Source organism: Ursus maritimus, unplaced genomic scaffold (assembly GCF_017311325.1).
Source record: "Ursus maritimus isolate PB19 unplaced genomic scaffold, ASM1731132v1 scaffold_14, whole genome shotgun sequence".
Taxonomy (NCBI): Eukaryota; Metazoa; Chordata; class Mammalia; order Carnivora; family Ursidae; genus Ursus; species Ursus maritimus.
In genome coordinates, this window is record NW_024423786.1 from 49,671,532 (window position 1) to 49,687,738 (window position 16,207).

A 16,207-nucleotide genomic window follows, 5' to 3' on the forward strand; every position below is an offset into this window, starting at 1 on the left:
GGGGGGGATGGCAGTGAGGCCATAAGTAGGACCAGGGAGGGCACCCAGGCCCCACAACCCCCGCCCCAGGGTGCTGCCCCATGCCCGACGCTCTGAAGGCTGCCGGATTGCCACGAAGGAGCTTGCTGTGTGACTCCGGGTGAGTTCCCACCCACCCCAGACCTTGGGTTCCTCACAGGAGAAGTGTGGAGAACAGACTGGCCTGCAGGCTGGAGTGAGGCAGGGCAGGGGTGTGCGATGGCTCATGTGTGTGTCCTCAGTAAGGAAACAAAGGCCAAAACCAGAAGGGGCCCTGTGTGAGGAGTCCCAATCTGTGTGGTGGGCCACCCGCTCAGGCAGAGGACAGGCCTGGGAGCCCTGGAGTGACCCTGACTCCCCACCACTCTGTGACTTTGGGCAAGCAAGTTGGCCGCTCTGGGCCTTAGTCTTCACACCACCCAAAAGGGGTGAATACTCTATTCCCCTCAGGGCACAAGGAGAGTCCATAGATTCAAGGAGAGGCCCCAGGGCGCGGGCTGGTGGCTCTAGTGGTGGGCAGTGAGGGGGAGTCCAGCCTTACCTGGGCACTCCAGGCGGGATACCGGGTGGAATCCGAGCCGGCCGAGACGGGATCTGAGGCGGGGCCGAGAAGGGGTCACTGTTGGCAAACACGCTCTGGGGTCCTGGCCTGGACGGGATGGGGGGCGCGGCAAAGGAAGCTGCTGCCCCCACTGGCACCGGAATCAGAGGGGGCCCTGGGGTCGGGCCTCTCACTGCTGGGGGCCGGCCTGGGGGATGCACGCTGGACATGGGTCGGCGCTGTGGAGTGGGGCTGTGGAGGAAGGAGAGGGTGTGAGCCGGAGAAGGGGGTGGGGAGCACCAGCCTTGCCAGGGTAGCTGTGGAAACCCAAGGTGGCCAGGGTGTGGCGCAGGCTGGCAGTGGCTACCACCCTGGGAGGTGCCGCTTCCCTGCCTCCTCCAATCCACCCTCATTAGCCAAAGATCCTTCCAGAACCCAGCCCTGACTCAAGTCCAGTGCCTCCAGAGGCTACAGGGCCTTGAAGCCCCTGCCCTGGGCACCCCACAGGCTCCCCTGAGCCGGAGCACCCACTATGCCCTCTCCCTAAGGAACTCCATGGCTCCTTGAGGCCTCAGCAGGGCCGGCACCTTCTAGGAGATTCCCTTGACCAACCCTCTCTCCTCCGGATACCTGCCCTGTCACTGGTTGCGTGTCCCTGTCTGATGCTCTGCATTGCCCACGCCAGCATCTTATTTGCATCCAACAGCTCTGAGGTGGTTGGGGGGGGCCAGGGATAGGCCAGTCATGGCCTCCGGCTGTTCCTGCAGACCCTCCCCAACCTGCCATTCTTGCCTGTGCTCCGTGCTCCAGGATGATGATCCCATGGCCCCTGCCTGCCCTGGCCTCTCGGGCTTCCACTGGGGCTTAACCAATGGAAAACATCAGGAGTCAGATGGGCCTTCCACCCAACCCTTCTACTTGTCGCTTCAGGCCCGGGCCAGGTAGCAGCTCCCACTGTGACCAGGCCCCTTCCCCCTACTCGCCCCTGGGCCGGGCCCTGACAGGACACACGGCGGTGGTGGTGGGGGACCGGGGACCCGCAGGCGGCAGCCTCCGCACACTACAGGTGCCCAGGCTGCTCGGACCTGTGGCTGGTGGTGCTCTGGAGCCAGGTGTCATCGACGGGCGGGGGAACAGGCGTGGACACGGTGCTGGTGCTAATGTCCCCGATGATGTTGAGGGCCTCCTTGAGCGCATGGTACATGCGCAGCATGTCGTCCCGCCGCTGGGCCTGGTCGGCCGACTCCTCCATGAGGCTGCTCTGGTCCGCTGAGGAGTACAGGTAGGCCAGCAGCTCGTGGTGGATGAAGGCCTTTGTCTGGGGGCAAGGGGCAGAGAGGTCAGGGCGTCCCCCACACCTGCCGTTACGACTGGCGCAAAAGCACCCGCCACACTCGGTGGGCTGTCTGGTCTTTAGCTTTACTGTACGACGTGTACGATGTTGGAAACGCGGGTGAGCGTTCTACCCAGCTGTCTGCCGCGTCTGTCGGGGGCCCCGTCACGTGTCCTTCCAGCCTATTCCACAAGACGCTTATTAAACTTGAATCCTGCCTCTTTTACTGTTGTTCTTCCTCTTATTTGTTGTCTTCAAACTAACTTTCGTTATAGTTTCTGTTAATTTTATACTTTGTTCCTTCCTAAAACCTCTAACAGGATACAGGAGTTTTTCCAGTTACTTTTATGGAGTTTCTAGGTACGTGTTCGTGTGTCCAGGAGCTTCTCCAACTAGGATCCAGTTTTCCTACTTTTTGTCAGTGTTTCACACCTCTAAATGATTTTTCCGATCAAACTGCACTGGCTAGTAGCTCTGCAAGAAAGTTTGTTTGCTTGTTTGTTTTAAGATTTTTATTTATTCATTTTAGAGAGGGAAAGAGACTGCGTGCAAGCAGGGGGAGGAGCAGAGGAAGAGGGAGAGAGATCCCGCAGACTCCCCGCTAAGCACGGAGACTGATGTGGGACTAGATCCCAGGACCCTGAGATCATGACCTGAGTTGAAATCAAGAGTCGGACACTCAACCGACTGAGCCACCCAGGCGCCCCTCAGGAAAATTTTAAACACAAGTGGAGATGGCCAACTTGTTCTTCATTTTGGAGGGGATGCCTCTGGAGCTTCCCCATTCAGGGCAAGAGTGGTTCTGAGACTGAAACATGCAGGCTCATAACAGAACACTCCTTCTACCATTGTCTTTTTTAAGAACAGATGTTGACTTTTCCCAGACGAACTTTCAGCATCTGCAAAAATGACCATGCTTGAGAGTTTCTTTTCCCTCCCCTTTCAGACAAATGGAGCCCTCCTTACATTCTGTTATGCTCCATTGTTTTCCACTTTGTGAGTGAGAGTTATTATCAACCTGGAGACCCCCGCTGCTGCTGCTTTTTGCTAGAATGCCTATAAATTACATGGATTCTCCTAAGGGGATACAGATTTCCAATCTTTGGCCACTACACAACAATGCTAAAAAACTAAGCACGTATGTGCTCAACTGGAATATGGGCAAAGGTCTCTGTGGGGAAAATTCCTGCCAACAGAACTTTGAGGCCAAACCACATATGCATTTTAAATTTCAGAGCGGCAGCAGCAAGTATATGAGAAACTCCATTTATATGCGAAGAACACAGCAGCACACCACGAAACAGTGCTCGCCCCAAGGAGCTCGAGAAGAACAGCGAGGAAGAAGGGGTTTGGGATTTTTGCTTGTTACACAGAGAGCTTTTATAGGCACGACATAAACCAAACCCGGTCTACACAGATGCCTGAGTGCCTAGCTGAGCTCAAGGCCTGAGGCAGGAGTCCCCGCACCCTCCCAGCAACCTAGAGCCAGAGACGTTAGCACAGCTGCATTTCAGCAAAGAGGAGCCCAAAGCCCCAAGCGTCTCGGGGGCCCTGGGGGAGGCAGGTAATGCCCCCGAGGGAAGGTGGGCTGGGCTGCAGGCCAACAGGAGGCCACGGTTAGGGACATACTCAGTCTGGGTTTTAATTCCACCTCCCCTGAGTGACTCAGGGCAGGTTTGTTGACCTTGCTGGGCCTCGTCCTGTCTATAAAATGGAGATGACAGCGGTCCCTCTCCTAGCTTCAAGTACCTAAGTAAATGGAGTGGGCCCCATGTGGCCTGCACCTTCCAATCTCCCAAGAGAGGCTGAGAATCCTGATGTTAAAAAGGTAGTGACTCACTCTAATTTTACATTTTATACTGTGTGGGGGCGCCTGGGGGGCTCAGTCGGTTGGGCGTCTGCCTTCGGCTCAGGTCATGATCCCAGGGTGCTGATATCAAGTCCTGCATCGCGCTAGTTGCTCAGTGGGGAGTCTGCTTCTCCCTCTGCCCCCCCCCCACTCATGCTCTCCCTCCCTCTCTCACACGCTTTCAAATAAAAACATAAAAGCTTTAAAAAATAAACCAAACCATGTCCAGGCCAAATCTGGGTGTGGCTGCCCCGGCCCCTTCCCCCCGAGACGGGCAGCCCCTAGCGGGCCGGGCACTCACGTTGTTGATCATGAGGTGCATGATGGTCTTTGGCATGAGGTCGCGGATGGACTTGTTGATGATGGCCACATAGGAGTCCACCAGGTTGCGAATGGTCTCCACCTGCCGCTCGAGCTGCGGGTCCATGGAGAAGGTGTTCTCCTGGACTCCATCCTCGTTTTCTGCCTGCAGGGGGAGACAGCAGACGGTGAGGGGTGACCGTGACCTGAGGCGAGCGTGGGGAGCCCCCCTTCCTGCCTACCACTGGCTTTCTGGGGATGCCCCTGCCTGCCCCTGGCCTCAGCTGCCTGGACCTGGGGTGACCACGGCCCAAGGTGATTTGACCCTCTCACCTAGGGACTGGAACATGTTAATTTGGGGGCCGAGGGCAGCCACGTTCACTCCACCTCAAGGACAGGAGGAGGAGAGGGAACAAGAAAGATGAGATCTCAAGCCATGTATCTCCCTGGCCTTGGCTTTGGTTGGAGAACCTTCTGTGCCCTGATGGCAAAACCCTCTCCCCCTTTCTCCTTTGTTTGCTCAAGAGAGTACAGGCTACGTGCCTAGAAATGACCCACCCAGCAAGACGCTAGACCCCTTCCTCTCCCAGGAGGAGTCAGCTCAGTCCAAGATGCGTCGGCCGGGCAGGGCAGCTCCTCACCTGGTCCTTCTCGGGGTAGACCCCGGCTCGGAGGAACGAGGCCTTCCAGCTGTCCACATCCTCCTGGGAGTCACAGGCCAGCTCGATCTGCCGAAGGTCCTTGTAGACATTCCTACAGTGAGAGGAAGAGGCACGTTCTTGACTCTGCCCACGGGCCTGGCGAGCGCAGGAGCCGTAGCGTGGGCTCTGCGGTCTGACAGGCGGGGACTCACACCTGACCCAGGCACAACTGAGGCCCCGGGATGGCAGTAGCACCTACACCCTGCTGGGCTGATGGAGGACCAAGTCCATGCCTACAGCACCCAGAACCGTGCCAAGGGCAGAGCACATGCTCAGCGAGCATCTGCATCTAGCAGCATCCGTGGGGTTTGGTTTTTGTGGGTTCAGTAGACACCTCTCTTTTCTCTGGGAACTGCTCCTCTCTTATGTTCTCCTGTGGGGGCCAAAGGCTGCCAAAGATACTCTCAGAAGCGGGCAGGTGTCCCTCAACACCCCTGGTTGGGCAGCTCCCATCAAGGTGTTCTCAGGGAGGCTATAGCAAAGTTGTCCCCGAGAACATTCCATGATGGCAGAATCGTTCTCAACTGCTGCTGTTGGCCGTGGTAGCAAAGAGCAAAGGAGGGTTCTCTGTGAGCAGCGCGAATAGGGCTAGGGTGACGAAGGAAGTTAATTTAGGTTGCATTTTATTTCAGTCAATTTACATTTAAATCGCTAAGTGAGACCAGCCGCTGGCTACTGCATTGGATAGTGAAGGTCTAGAATGTGCCCCGATTCCTGGGGGCTGGGCTGGGGGGATGGAGGGCTATGCAGCTGTCCAAGGACAGGACTGAGACTCCCCGCCAAGGCACGTGAGCTGCTGGGCAAATGGGGGTCTGCGAGCAGAAGGCAGGCGCAGAGCCACAAGCTGGGGGAAAAGCGGATGGACACTATTTATGGATGGCATTTACGGACGGTGTTCCGTAGGCCAGGATCTGTGCCGCACACACGCCATCCTGTCCCACAAGCAGGTACACTCAAAACGGCCAAGTCATCCCAGAGCTTCTGTGTGAGTCTGAGGTTAGTCACGGCCTCGTGACGGAGCCACAGCTGGCTAGCCGTCTGTGAGGGCTGCCCTTGGACTTCAGGAAGGAATTTTAGCGAGTGAGAGGCACGCCTTTGTTGCTCCTTCTCCTCCTCCCTAGTACTGCCTGGAACATCGTGATGCTGGACCCTGGGCAGCCATCTTGGAAGAGAAGGAGGAAGGCTTAGGAGTAGGAGCACCTGGGCCTGGATGCCTGTGGAGTTGCCCCACCTGCCCTGGATAGTAAAGCCATAGAAAACCCAAACTTCTGTCTTGTTTCCATGACTATTATTCTGGCTTTCCTGAGCTCACTCCTACATGCTACATTAGGTATGATCTTCACCGCCTTGCACAGGGGATCAGGGGCCAGGGAGGCAGGACAGCTGCCCTGTGCGCAGAAAGGAAGAGCCTCCCAGCAGGCCTGTCCCAGGACAAAAGCCAGGTTCTCCCACAGGCTTCTTAGGCAGGGGAGGTGGGGGGTGCAGAGGGAGGAGCCGAAGGGATACAAAGGTTTTTGGAGCCAGCTGATGGCCAAAGTGGGCCCCAAAGCTTTAGGCCAGCCCAGAACAAACCGGGACTGAGCTATTCTTACACCAAATGTGACATGAGGCTTGCCTCGAACCGTTGGGAGTGTGGGAGTGATGGGCAGCAGGAAAGGTGGTCCTGGGGCAGCAGGGAGGATGTCGGTGCCTCCTGGTCAGTCATGAAAAACCACCAGACCTTAGCTGACAGCCAGCCCCTGACTTAGGTGCTCCCTGGTTCCTGGGTGAGGGCATGTGGGAGTCCTGTGTCCACACTCAGCCCTTCCTCCTGCTCTCGGACCTCCTGCCAGAGCTGGGCCTCTTCTCACGCTGAGAAAAGCATCTTTGTTTTTGCTAATGTCTCCCCCCAATGGGTCGATTCACCAAGGGCCTCCTGGGCCCTTCTCTTCTCTGTCTACACTCACCCAGGGGTCTCACCCCATCTAGGACTTTGAACACTGCCATGCAGTAACAACGCCCCAGTTTACACCGACTGGAGCTCGTTCCAGAACACCAGATTCTTATATCTGCACAGCTGCCTCCCTGACTCCCCAGTGTGGTGTCTCACACGTCCCTCTCCCTCCGTGTGGCCCAAACCCAGTCCCTGACCGTCACCAAGCCTACTCTGCCTCTGCCTTCCCCATCTCGGCGAGGGCAGCTCGGTCCCTGTGGGTGCTCAGGGTCCCCAGGAAACGCCTTCTTCTCTTGCACCTGCATCCAGAGGTTTGCTCAGCTCTGACTCTCAGAAGAGGCTGCCTCCTCCTCTAAGTCCTCAGCCCCACCCGGCCTGGGCCCCGCACCCCAATATCCGTTCCCCCTGGACGGATGCCATTCAATCAGCCCTGGTCTCCCAGATCTGGCCCTGACCCCTGTTCCCCCCCATAGCCACCAGGGGGAGCCCGTGAGCACCCGAGCCAGGGCCGGTCCCTCTTCTGCTCAGAACCTGCTATGGCTCCCGCATCACTTCATGTCTCTGCCCAGAGAGATCTTCCCTGACCACACGCTGGAAGCACCCCCATGGCAGGTTTCTGCTTTTTACTTGATTCCCTTTCTAGAACATGAGACTCCAGGGCAGGGACTTTATGCAGAAAGCGCTCAGTGGATGCTGAATGACCGAACGAGGCTAGTGACCTCAGCCCAGTGGGCCCTCACCTCTGCTCCGTGTTGAAGATGGCGAAGACGTGCTTGTTGGACATGAAGCCTTTCTCCACATCGCGGATTTTAAGGTTGTCCAGAGGCAGCATGTACTTCTTCTCCTTCTCCTGAGGGTGGAAGGGGAGGGGTCACCATGGACTGTACTGAGGATCTGAGGATGCCCTGGGCTGGATGCCACCCCAGGGCCTTTGCTGGAATGCTCTTCCTCCCAATGACCACATGGCTCCCACGTGCGCCCTTCAGGTTTCTGGGCAAAGGGGACTCTCCTGGAGAGGCCTGCCCTGTCCCTACCCTGCACGTGCGCGCGTGCGCGCGCACACACACACACACACACACACACACGCACTCTCACACTCTCTCTCTCGCCCCCGCCCCATCCTCCTCCTCCTCTTGGTACTTCCCCTCATGTAACAGGACACATCACAGTATCTTGCTCATGGACTTAGGCTACCGTCTGTCACCCGGCCTGATCTGTCAGTTCCTCAAGGCCGGGCACTCCTGTTGCTTTGGTTCACTGCTGACACACCGCGGATACTCAACATTGGCCAGTTTTCAGTCTACCCAGAATCCAACCCCTTCTCCACCAGCTTGCATGAACGAAACTGTTAACTACTACATCTTCACAATGAGCCTATAACTGAACCTGTATCCTCACCACTGTGATCCCATTTTACAGAGAGGGGAGACTGAGGCAAAGCGGGGCAGGCAACGATTCAGGGGTGGGGCTGGGATTTAAAATTCACCAGCTTCAGATGTTCCCGGGAGCTGGAAAGTGAGCCCCCTCGAGGTGATACTTGAGTTCCAAAGCCAGAGAAGTGTCATTCACTTCCTAAGGGCAGCCCTGTTCAGGAAGTGCCCACTGAGTGCCCGGCACTCAGTCCTGATGACTGCTGGGGAAGCAGCTCAGAGCGGATGTGTGTCACAGAAGCCAATGTTTACTCAGCGACGGTGGCTAAGCACCTACTGTACCCCCAGTGTGGGGCTGGGCCCCTGCATGGGCATCATCTTAGACCTCCCCATGGGGTAACCTGGGGGGGTCCATTAATGAGTTTTCTACATCAGGAAACCAGAGAACAGCATCAGGGTCTATCAGGATGCCCTGGCTCCCATGCCCACATGACCCACAGCTGCTCCAGACCTTCCCTGTCCCTGCCCAGGAAGCACTGCGCTCAGAGAGGGAAGGTAGCTGCTCAGGGCACATACCAGGGGGAGTGGGCCATAATGGGACTTCAGAAGCCAGGTCCATGTGCCCCAAAGCCAGGTTTTGCCCACTACCCTTCCTTTTACATCCGGGCATCTTGGGAGAGGTGACCCCTTCCCCCTCACCAGGGAGAGTTCACTTTTTTTCACCTGTTTTGTCCCTATGTACCAGAAGACCCCAGAAAAAGCCCAACATGGCTGCTGCCTCCAAATTTCAGAGCAGCTACAGTGCTCAAGGGGAAGGGGGCCAGGGGCTCCCTGGCAGGTGGGGGCTGGCTCCAAATTTCAGGACAGAAACAGAGGCAGGTGTGAGCAGCAGCCTTGGCGCATGGGCTCGGCCCTGCAGCCTTAGGAGCTCAGATGGGCTCTGCCTCTCACTGGCCATGTGCTCTTGAGCAAGCCACTGTCCCTTTCTGCCTCAGTTTCCTCATCCATCAAAGGCAGACAGGAGTCCTGCGCTCCTTGTGCGAGGTGAGGATTAAGGCGAGTGGATGAGGCACTAGGGTTTTCTTCTGTGCGTCTGTCTCTCACTCTTAACGGCTCTAGAGTCCATTCACTGGGCTCTGGCAGAGGAGGAAGCAGGGCAGAGTGCTCCTTCCGGCCGAGCTGCAGTGAGGGGCAGAAAAGAGGGCCGGGGGCCACGGAGGTGGGAAACCTCCGTTCATGCTGCATTCTGGGAGTCCAAGGGCGGAGCGTGGCAAAGAAAGGCTCCAGGTAAGGCCCAGGGCCCCACCAACCTGCTAAAGTCTTGGGGGCTTTAGAAGGGGCCCGGGCAGGGGTTCCCCGCCCAGAAGATGGTGGAAGGGCCTTGGCTGCCCCCACCCTGCTGTGTCAGGAGGCAGGAAGCTTCCAGCCAGCCAGCCAGGCCAAGTAACTGAGTCACAGTCCTTCTGGGCCCCGAGCGAGATGCCACATCTGGAACTGTTTATAGTGTGATTCCGCCCAGAGCGCGGCGGCTGCCTTCCTGATGCTGCTGACACGCACACACAGAACACAAACACACACAGAGACACGGAGGCGTGCGTGCACCCCGCCCCCACCCGACCCCCAAAGAGACCTCCGCCGGCACACAGAGGCCACGGACCCAAACCCTCCCTCCTGCCCACGCCCACCCGCTCCCCAACCCCCTCCTTAGGATTTCCTGCAAACCCACAACTTTCTCCAGATGCGAGCCGGCCCCAGTCGTGCCACGTCAGAAGAGACGAAGCGGATCGGCGCAGGCAGGGGCCTCCTCGCCTGCTCGGAGGGGCCAGGGCGCGGCGGCCCTACTAGCCCCGGGGGCGGGGGGGGGGGCTGCAGGATGGACAGCCGGCCCCGCCAACCCAGTGTTCAGACTACCTGTTCAGGGGGCTCTGAATGTGTACAGTAGTCTGCACATTGGTTAGGCTGGGCTCGGGCGAGCGGCGCGTCAGGACCGGCACCCCCACACCCGCTGCCGTCTCCACCGCGAGGGGGACCCGGAGGTGAGTGTGGTCGCCCAGCGCCCTGCTTCCCACCGCGGTGGGGACTTGGACAAAAGACTGGGGAGTCGAGAAGGGCCTGGGTGGGAGACGAGGTGCCAGGGAGAGGCAGAGGGAGCCTGCCGTCCATGGAGGGGTGGGGGGCTCTGGCGGATCGGTCCCCCGTTCCTACCCCGCACTGTAACTGCTTCCTCTCGGAGGTTTTTCAAAATAAAGGAATACGCGTTGCCTCTCTGAGGAGTCTCTGACAAGGTGGCCTCAAGTTCAGGGGGAAGCTGCCACATGTGCGACTCTGCGGGTCCCGGCTCCGCGGGGATCCGGCCCCTGCCCTTCCCGACCTGAGCCTGCTTTGTGTCTGGGGTGCACACAGGGCCCCTCTCCCGGGCCTGCTGGTTCTCGTCACTGCCGGCGGCCGCTCCCCCTCCTCCCGCCCGGCGCTTCCGTGCCTCTGCTCTGGGCCCACCGGAGGGTCTGCGGCTCCCGCTCTCGACCCCCGCACGAGGGCAAAACCAAGCAGCCTCTCCCACACTGCGAGGAGCAGCTCTGAAAACTGGACTGGCGGGGGACTGCGAGGACGGGGTTTGGGCCCACAAGTCCCTCTACAGCTGCCCAAGGCTGTGGCCAAGCCCGGCACTCCCACCCTGGGCGGAGAGGCCGGGGCCCAAGGTGGAGACCGCCCTCGGCCAGCCTGGCAGCTGATGTACCACAGCAGACTGGGTTTCAGACCACGGGGGTGGAAGGAGGGAGAAAATGCGAAAGCGTCATCCCCACCCGCCCTCGCCCCGGCCATTTTGAGAAGCTGCTCCCTGCTCCGACCACGAGGGTTCCTTCAGGGGCGCCCTCCCTCTATGTCCCAACCCCGTGACGTTCTGTGGCCCTGGACACGCCCTCCCCCGGTTTAGAAATGGCGGCCACACAGGGTCCTTCAGGAGTCTCGGGGTTCCCGACGCTCCTGGAAGGTTCCAGGATGAATCTCTGACCTGGTGTTGAGTGGGATGATGCCATCTCACCCCTAAACACCCTCCTCTCAGAGGAAGCGTGTCTGGCCTGGGCCCTGAGGGAGTGGTCCAGGCCAGGGCTGAGGCGTCTCTCAGGACAGGGACCCTTCCCCGCTCTGTGACACAGGGCAAGTCACTGCTTGGGACCCGATTCCTCACCCACAAATGGAGTACAAGGATTTCCTAAGCAAAATGTGGCCATGGTGGGCTCTCCAAGCCTGCAAGCCTGGCACAAGGCACATGAGCTGTGCCATCCCTGGTGGGCAGGACACACAGTGGCCACGTGACTAGATTCTGGTCAGGGCTGTGAGCAGAGCGATGCATGTACCTTCCTCGTCAGGCCCTTCTTTCCCTCTTCAAGCTGCTAGAGGCCACATGTGATGGGCACAGGGGATCTGGGACCTCGATGGGGAGCCACATGTTAAGGTGACAATGGGGAAGGCAGAGCTTGGGCCCGGGACAGCCTCACAGCACAAGCCTGACAAGCTCACCCGGACACGGGAAAGAAACAGACTGCTGTCTTCGTCACTGTCTTCGCTTTGGGCCTCTTGTCACAGACACCTAACATCACCCCAGCCAATGGGGAGAGCCAGTAGGCCCAGGAAAATGAGAGAAACACAGTGACCCTCGCTGGTGACCCTCAGAAGCAAAGCCAGCCCACAACAGAGCAGCAACAGGCAGTCACCCTGGGGCGACATCATTCCAGGGCCACTAAGCCGCGACCATGTTGTTAAGGGAAGGAAGCAAAGCGATGGGCCACTCAGGACGGGAGGATGGGCCTGTGCAGAGGCAAAGGGACCCAGACAGTGGCGCTGCTGGAGGCTACCCCCGGACTCGCAGACCTTGCCCACGAGGTCATGGAGACTGCAGTATGACGCAGTGTGAGGCAGCATGCAGGCCACTCCCCGTGGTCAGTGCTCCCGGCGCTGTTCCCAGAGGCCTCCACACGGCCTTTGGATAAGGACAAGCACATGTGGACCACTCGAAAGACAGACACTATAGCTAGGCCCGTCACAGGGGCCATTCAGCCCCACTTCACAGATGGGGAAACGGAGGCCTAAAGAGGCTAAGGGCCTGGCTGAGCCCTTGCAGGTTGTAGATGTTGGAACCCCAGCACCTCAGCAGCCCGGCTGTGAGCCTGAGTCCCTGACCTCGGGCCCTGCCCCCTCTGAGAGCCAGGGATGCCTCACTGTGACTTTGGAGGCTGGGGTCAGTTCCTAGCCTGCTGAGGGCTCCACTCCCCCATCTTCCTTCCTGCCTGGAGGAGAAGCTGCCATCCGGGACCCCTAGGGGGCCTTGAGAGTCAGGATATGCAGCCTGGCCATTACCGTTCTCTGCGGGAGCTCCGGGATACTGGTGGCGCTCAGGGAGCCTTTCTTGATGAACCAAAGTAAGCACCCCCCATCCTAGTCGCACTGCCTTGCCCCCCAGCCACTCACCTCCTCATCCTTGTACCAGGATAGAGACTCCGCAGTCAGCACAAACCAGTACTCCTTGGAGCCGCCCTTCATCAGGCTGATGTTGTTGATGGTCAGCCAGCCCCTGCGGATCACCTGGGGGGGAGGGTGCTGCTCAGAGGACAAAGCCTGCCGCCCCGCCCGGCCCACCCCTGTGCAGCGGCCAGTGCCCTTGTCCCCAGGAAGGAAGAGGGACCAGGGCAGGGACACCTCCAGCCCGAAGCCAGGCGACCCAACTCCACCTTGCCCCTAAGCATTTCCCACTGGCAACCAACATGGGACACCCAGGCAGACAGACACAGGGCACGCACACTCACTCGCAGGCCCAGGGCTGTCAGGGAACCGGGTCCCCGGGAGACCCCCTGCAGGAGACCCCCTGCACACGGGGTTAGGTTCAGTTCGTGCAGGCAAGAACAGGCAGGGTATGCCCAGCTAGAAGGGAAGGTCCCAGGCCTGTATGTGTGTCACATGGGATGTGACATCGGAGGAACCACACCTGCAAGACGCAGGTACCATGACGCCTTCAGACCCTGCCCCTTGCACCCTCAGGAAAACGGCTGTTGGAAGGCTGAGGAACTGCCGCAAAAGAGTGCTTCTTTCTCTCCTTTCATGGCTGACCAGCAGAGGCTCAATGCGCAGCGTCAACTCTGCTGCCCCTTCTGGTGGCTCACCTGCCCAGCTCACTCGGGGGAACACTCGGTGGGCAAAGGGACCTGCTCTGAACAGGAATCGTGGCCAGTCTCTGTCCTGAGGCTCCGTTCCCCACAGGCTCCTTCCAGAGTATAGGAGGAAGGGATGCTTCCACCCAGGGGGCTGGGGCCAAAGGTCTGGGCCTGGGCAACCTGCAGGGCATCACGCCCCACGCTGGCTTCAAACCTGGAGGCAGACCTACTTTTCTCTGACACGTTAAAGTTCTGGCTGGAAGATCCCCAGATGGGGATCGTCTGGCTGCAGAGATCATCTGAGTAGGAGCCAGAACCCAGACCTACGCAGAGGACTCACCTGACAGCTACATGTAGGCAGCCTGGGGGGCCAGGGTCCTATGCTCCCTGGGTCATGGAGGCATGTGTGGGCCGGAGCTACCCATCACTCTGGACTGGGGAACCCAGGGCAGCGGGAAGCACATGGAGGCACAGGCAGGGCCACCTGGGGCCCAGGCAGCAACAGACTGGGCCAAGCTACAGAGGTGCGGCCAACGACAGCTGCGATGGACTGGTGTGGAGCCCCCCCCACGGTGGAGTGTCGCAAAAGCACCAGAGATGGGGCTCCAGGGATGACTCTGGGGCCTACATGTCTTCCTAATGGGTGGGTCTCAAGAGAGACTTCATCCCCTGCCCTCTGACCTGCCCCCAAGCCTGTTAAATCTTCACAGGGCCACCTGCCCCCGATGGCTGGAATAAGCCTCAGAGGCCATGAAGGTTGGAGGTGACCAGAGTATATCCAAGCACCTCTGCACTACCCAGAAGCCTTTGCCCAGGCTGGGGACAGCATGGGATCCCACCAGGCAGCCCTTCTCAAGGTTTCCTAGTGATGATGAGAGCACTGGGGAGACCTGTGGCCACCAGCCCCAATAAGGTCATCCTCCCAAGGCACCCTGATTTACCACTGAGAATCTGGAGTCCTGGGAACACCCCCCAGGCCCAGGCAAAGGGGGATGTCTGGTCACCCTGGGGGCAAGGCTGGTCTTCAGACTCAGGCCCGAGGCCATCCTGCCTATGACCTGGGGAAGGAGTCCCTGGCTCCAGCAACCACACCCCGCCCCAGAGTGGTGCCGCGCTCTGTGTTCAGACCAGCTCCTCCCTTCCCTACCCCAGGGGGGGCAGGGCAGGGCCTGCCTAGTCCTAGCCCAGGCCAGGCAGAGTAGGTACTCCTAAACTTAAGTCAATAACCACCAGGGGAGGGGGAGGAGGTGGAGAACGCCGGTGATTGGTGCTCCCCAGGAGAGAAATGTTTACACGGTGGGCTCTCTCTACTCTGGGGCCCAGTCCAGCTCCCAAGGGGGCAGACGTTCCCCCACCTGCTCCTCAGGGGCCTGGCTCACCTGCCTCCACCCTCAGTGAGAAGCAGGCTGAGTTGGCAAACAGGGCCCCGGCCATGCTGTGGGGTGTGTGGCCTCGGGGTGGAGGGGACCTCGGAGCAGAGGCACTGCCGGGGCCGTGCCCGGAATGGCACATCTGAGCCTCGAGGCAGGAGGCTGCTGGGTAGACTTGGAGAAGCCTCCAAGGTCCCCTTTCCCTCGAGCTGCCCAGAGAGCTGTCCGTGTGGGAGCCAAGTGGGGTCAGAGACACAATCCCACCCCGGGGAGGTGCAAGCCGTGGGCTGCAGACACACGTGCGGAGTCTAGAGGAGAGGGAGTTTAGCCTCCTCATCCAAAAGCCAGACTTGTGCCCCAGGGACCTGGCTTAGAAGGAGGGCATGGGGGGACAGAAGAGGCAGGCAGGCTCCCACGCTCCAGGGTGCACAGCGACAGGCATGCAGGCCCGCCAGGGACAGGAGGAAGGGCCGCCAGGGGCAGCATGGGCAGCAGGCAGGAAGCAGCAAGCTGGGGCCCGCTGGCAGGGTGGGTCAGCCTACTCCTGGGTGATGGTCTCGGCCTGAGTCGCCTGGGGCAGGAATGGAAACCATGGCTCGGAGACCCAGGGGCCCACGGCCTTGACTGACGTGGCAGGGCTGGGCTTTGTGGCTGGGGCCAGGGAATCTGGCAGGAAAAGAATGACTAAACCTCTTGGGGTGCGAGGAGAAGCAGGCCCCAGGGCTGTCTGGAGGGAAGAAACGGTTCTGAGTTCNNNGAGGACCGGGGGGGGGGGGGGGGGGGGGGGAGGGGTGACATGGGGAAAAGCGGGAACTACAGGCCTAAGGACCAGCCATTCCTCCTGCCACTGCCCCCACCCGACCCTGCCGAACATTGGTTCTCTCTGCACCTTCCAGACCCCAGGTGCAGCACAGCCCTGGCACAGGATCGCCTCAGCTACTGTGAAGTCCCCCGGGGCTCACCAGAAGTTCCCTGCCAGAGGGCAGCGGCTGGGCCGCCCGGCGCCTCAGGTGCCGGCAGTGGGAGAACATCCTGGAGAAGGAGGCCCAGGCCTTGCTCTCTGAGGTGGAGAGCTGGGGCTGGAGCCAGCTGTCTGGAGGTGAGCACCTTGAAAACAGCTCACCTCTCAGATGGGAGCAGCACCTGCTCCCCACTGGGCTGGCCTGGGCTGGGCCACACATGGAGAGGAGGTGTTCCCTATAACAGGGATGGCAAATACCATTCATCGTGGGAGGCCACACTGATCAGTGGGCAGCAGCTGCCACCTTAGTGAGAATTCCAAGTGAGCATTCAGGGCGCAGCCGGAAAGGGTGCTAGGATCAATTAGTGATGACTGCCGCAGGCAAAATACAAGGAAGGGAGCAAGTGGAACAGAACAGTCTGATCAATCATCGTATCTGCCATGGGGACAGAAGGATAGTGGCAGCATCCAGGAGAGAGTTCCCTGATCAATCAGTCATGTCTCTCATGGGTGTCAGAGGGATGTCATGTGCAAAGTTATCATACAGGAAAAAAAATTCTTTGACCAGTTAGTCACATCTGCCACAGAATGGGGAGTGGTGGCATGCTCAGGAAAGAATGCCAGGATTGATTAGCTATGCCTGTCCCTGGCATAGGGCTGGGGAGAGACACAAAGGAAAGA

The 16,207-nt window shown here is 59.4% G+C and overlaps 1 protein-coding gene across 7 annotated transcripts in view; it reads right to left on the bottom strand.

Annotated features, from left to right (window-relative positions):
- The window catches only part of DNM2 (dynamin 2), an 82,436-nt gene that overhangs the window by 1,830 nt on the left and 64,399 nt on the right, over positions 1 to 16,207 (bottom strand). For all 7 annotated transcript variants that reach the window (XM_040629330.1, XM_040629328.1, XM_040629325.1 and 4 more), the window contains 6 exons: positions 12,516 to 12,629; positions 7,416 to 7,525; positions 4,683 to 4,794; positions 4,043 to 4,207; positions 1,645 to 1,877; positions 560 to 811 (listed from right to left, as the gene is read on the bottom strand). In XM_040629330.1, the coding sequence (XP_040485264.1) occupies positions 560 to 811; positions 1,645 to 1,877; positions 4,043 to 4,207; positions 4,683 to 4,794; positions 7,416 to 7,525; positions 12,516 to 12,629 (986 nt within the window). The remainder of the gene's footprint in view (positions 1 to 559; positions 812 to 1,644; positions 1,878 to 4,042; positions 4,208 to 4,682; positions 4,795 to 7,415; positions 7,526 to 12,515; positions 12,630 to 16,207) is intronic.